Genomic DNA, 3,590 nt, shown 5'->3' with positions numbered 1-3,590 from the left:
ACGATGCCCGTACGAGGTCACGATATAGTGTCTCTCCTCCTCCGATATATAGTATTGCGTTTCTGGGTTATCGTCGAAGAAAAAATAAAATACAACGCACCAGATTAACGGAAGGAAACCGTGTATGTAAAAGACCGCCTCCCATCCGAGGGCGTGCAGTATCATTCCTGACGTCAGGATACCGATCACGGTGCCAATTGATAGGCCGGAATAAATAATACCGAACCATAAACTCTTCTCTTGGTAAACGATCCATTTCCCAACAAGGATAGAAACAATAGGAAGATTCGGTGCGCTCACAACACCCATCGCGAATCTCGTAAAGTAAAGTACCCACAACACCGGCGCCACTAATGGCACTATAATCGTAAGAATCGCGTTCCCCAATATGCAGATCAGCAGAACGTTCTTCGTGTTGAAACTGTAAGATATCGTAAATTGATATATAAATCTAAAGAAACGTAAAGAAATTTTCTTAGCGAAAGATTCGTTCAAGATGTAATTGAATTTTGAAATTCCATGAATACACAGGAATATATAATATCGAAATAATTTAAGGGTAATGTTTATTATAGAATACGATAATAAAATATTTTGTTGTGAAGAAAAACGTTATAACTTGAGAAATAAAGTCTCGAGACATTTAATGGAAATTTTCGAGTATAGCCATTTTATCGTATTCAACTATACTGGGTCATTTTTGATCCATTTTTCGAATTTGAATGAAAAATGACATACAAGCTTAACTTATTATATAAATTATTTTCGACTTTAACTTACCGATCCGCGAAATATCCGCATGGAAACATGCCTACTAAATAACCGACGAAATAAGAACTGACAACTAAACCTCGTTGCGTCGAAGTCCATTCGAAGGGACCCTCTATATCGATGGTAACGGCAACATCGTGGAAATCGCATTCGTCGGACGCGTCTGATATTTCATCTTTATGCTTCACCATGCCTACGACAGCTATGGCTATGTTCACCTTCAACCCGTAGACAATCATGTTCGCGATGCAGATCATTATGGCAAAGAAATATCTCACGTATCCCACTAGTTACAAGAAATATAAATTATATTAGAAATAATTAATTCCAAAAAATCATGGAAATGTCGTAAAAAATTTTTAATTTCTTCTAAGTATTTAGATTAGGTTAACCTTGATTTTATGCATCAGATACGAAAAAATTATCGTGAATATATTTAATATTTTGAAAATTTTCGCAAAGAATTTTACATTTGATAAATAGAAAAAGCATATTAACGGTAAATGCAAATATTTACATATGATTAATTCTTTTTGATTACTTAATAAATGATTTCGATAATGGTAGTTAGTTAAAAAATAATTTGCTCTCGCTAACCCATTTTTCTGTCCTCTAATTCAATTTTCGATGAACCGAGATTTCAATTCAGATTTCAGATACTGCTTATGTATTTTCTTATCAATCGCAAAAATCAGTCTTGTCAGATCTATACATCCATCGATTCGTCGAATTATGGTTAACGATGCACTCGATTGAAGTGTACAAGAAATGTAATTTTTCGATTATTGATATTTTATCGATATCTTATTCGTAATTAAAATATCGTTATCGAATGGAATGGAATAAATGGAATCGATTGATTGATATAGAATGTATTAATTACTATTTTTTTATATATTGCAGATATAACACAAACACAATACACATATATTTTTTTTTTCTTGGGATGACCCAGCTCTTGAAAATATAAGTTCTTTCTTTTCGATCGCGAAAATCGATCTCATCGACTCGTCGATGTTTATCGAATTACGGTTGAAAGTATGAATTTCTTTTTATTCGTATCGATGAGATTACATATACGGTGTCATTCGAAATTGCGCGTTTCTTTTGTTTTCAATATTAATATGGATTTCAAATCAATGGATTCAATTCTTCGAGAAATACTTTTTGTCATTCGTGAATCTAGTAGATGACGATCATTGCAGAATCTTTTTTCCTTTTTTTCTGTTTTATATCTTTAAATTATACGTTTCAAAGGTTTGATTGAACTCAAGGTTTTTGTATCCAATGTGGCAATACCGTTCTTATTTAACATACATAACGATGTTCAAAGAGGTATCGACCGCTTAAAAGTTTTTATTGTGCGACGTCAACCTGTTGAATGCTTCTACTGTATATACATTACATTTCCACCGCGTACTCTATGAATCTAGTGACATTAGCGATTCCTATCAACGGTTAAATCGTCATAAATATCGAATAAACGCGCTCCTGTGCATATGAAAATTTCAGTTGCATACAACGATTAGCTTTTCTAAACAATCAGATTCATTGGTATGTCAGTGATTATTGGGATATAGTAGACACAATTCTTTGTCGCGTTGTATATTTCCTTTATTTTATGATAAAATATAGTGTCAAAATTGTGAACATGAATTTTATTCCGTTTAACCGTGTCGATTTTGTATTTTATAATCAATGATGAATTTACGGAGATCAGTGTGGAAATATTTTCAAAATTCTATTCTAATATTTCAATAATTCAAAATAAATTTAAAACGTAGTATTATAGAAATATAAATTATTCTTCACGTCGCAAAATCTTAATTTTAATTCGAAGGCAAATCTTGTTTTCCGTATCTTTCACTTCCTATGTTCCTTTAAAGTGAAATTGTAATGAATGTAGAATGCTAAATCAAGGTTAATAGATCTTCTAAATTAATACTGGATTCTCAGAAATTATTAAATTAGGTGCATACATCAGTTATGCTGATATCCTGATACATTTAATCCAAGTGGAACTTATTGGATATAATGGTTTATACATTTATCACGCTCCATTTGCGATCTGTTTAATAAAAGAATAAAATTAGTCTCATTTCACGATTCATTTTACATTATCGGTTTAATTTGACATAAGTGTAATATTTAGATAAATCATACATCCGTTTAAATAAAATATCCATGCTTAAATATTTTTCTAATTATAATAAATCTACATTTGTGCATAGTCTCTATTAGAATCTATCAATAATATCAAAACCACATCGTTATAATTAATAACTTGACGAGATGATTTCCTAGAAATATCGTATCACACTGTACAACAAAAAATTGAAATGTGACACTTTACAATTTTTAGAAAAAAACATTTTTCTCCATACTCGTAACAATAATCTCATATTTAAACCGTTATACACGATATATTACACAAAACCAGATATTCTCCTACACTGCTTGCACTTACAAATCATTCTTTCGCGCAAATCGATCCGGAAAAGGAAAATTTACCTGCTTCATTCATGCATACCGCTCGACACATGTTTGACAAACGTGCACCTGTAACGACCGACAACGGAGGCCGATCGATACGCCGTCTGAGACTTCCCTTAAAACGTCGGTTTCTTCCGCATCGCGATGCAAACGACAACCGTAACGAAATGTTTCGCTGGAGAACGGAGGATAGGGGTGATTACGTCGACAGCCTGCCAAGGGACGGATGACACGGGTCTAAAAGGCGACCGGGTCGCGCGTGTATAAGATCGAGCCAAACCATCTTCCTCGTTTGTTCCTTCGAATCGAGAGGTGAACGTTCGCGC

General features: G+C 33.3%; 2 protein-coding genes across 6 annotated transcripts in view; one reads left to right on the top strand and one right to left on the bottom strand.

Moving 5' to 3' along the window:
* LOC102677602 (sialin-like) overlaps positions 1-1,055 on the bottom strand; it is a 3,267-nt gene extending 2,212 nt beyond the window's left edge. The window contains exons 1-2 of the mRNA XM_031508132.1: positions 781-1,055; positions 2-421 (exon numbers count right to left, since the gene is read on the bottom strand). Of these exons, the coding sequence (XP_031363992.1) occupies positions 2-421; positions 781-1,028 (668 nt within the window). The 5' untranslated portion in view covers positions 1,029-1,055. The remainder of the gene's footprint in view (position 1; positions 422-780) is intronic.
* LOC102680787 (teneurin-m) overlaps positions 1-3,590 on the top strand; it is a 605,289-nt gene that overhangs the window by 157,055 nt on the left and 444,644 nt on the right. The window lies entirely within an intron of this gene.

The sequence above is a fragment of the Apis dorsata genome, unplaced genomic scaffold (assembly GCF_000469605.1).
Source record: "Apis dorsata unplaced genomic scaffold, Apis dorsata 1.3 scaffold_74, whole genome shotgun sequence".
Taxonomy (NCBI): Eukaryota; Metazoa; Arthropoda; class Insecta; order Hymenoptera; family Apidae; genus Apis; species Apis dorsata.
The sequence above is the reverse complement of the archived record's forward strand: the minus strand, read 5'-3'. Positions and strand labels throughout refer to the sequence as shown.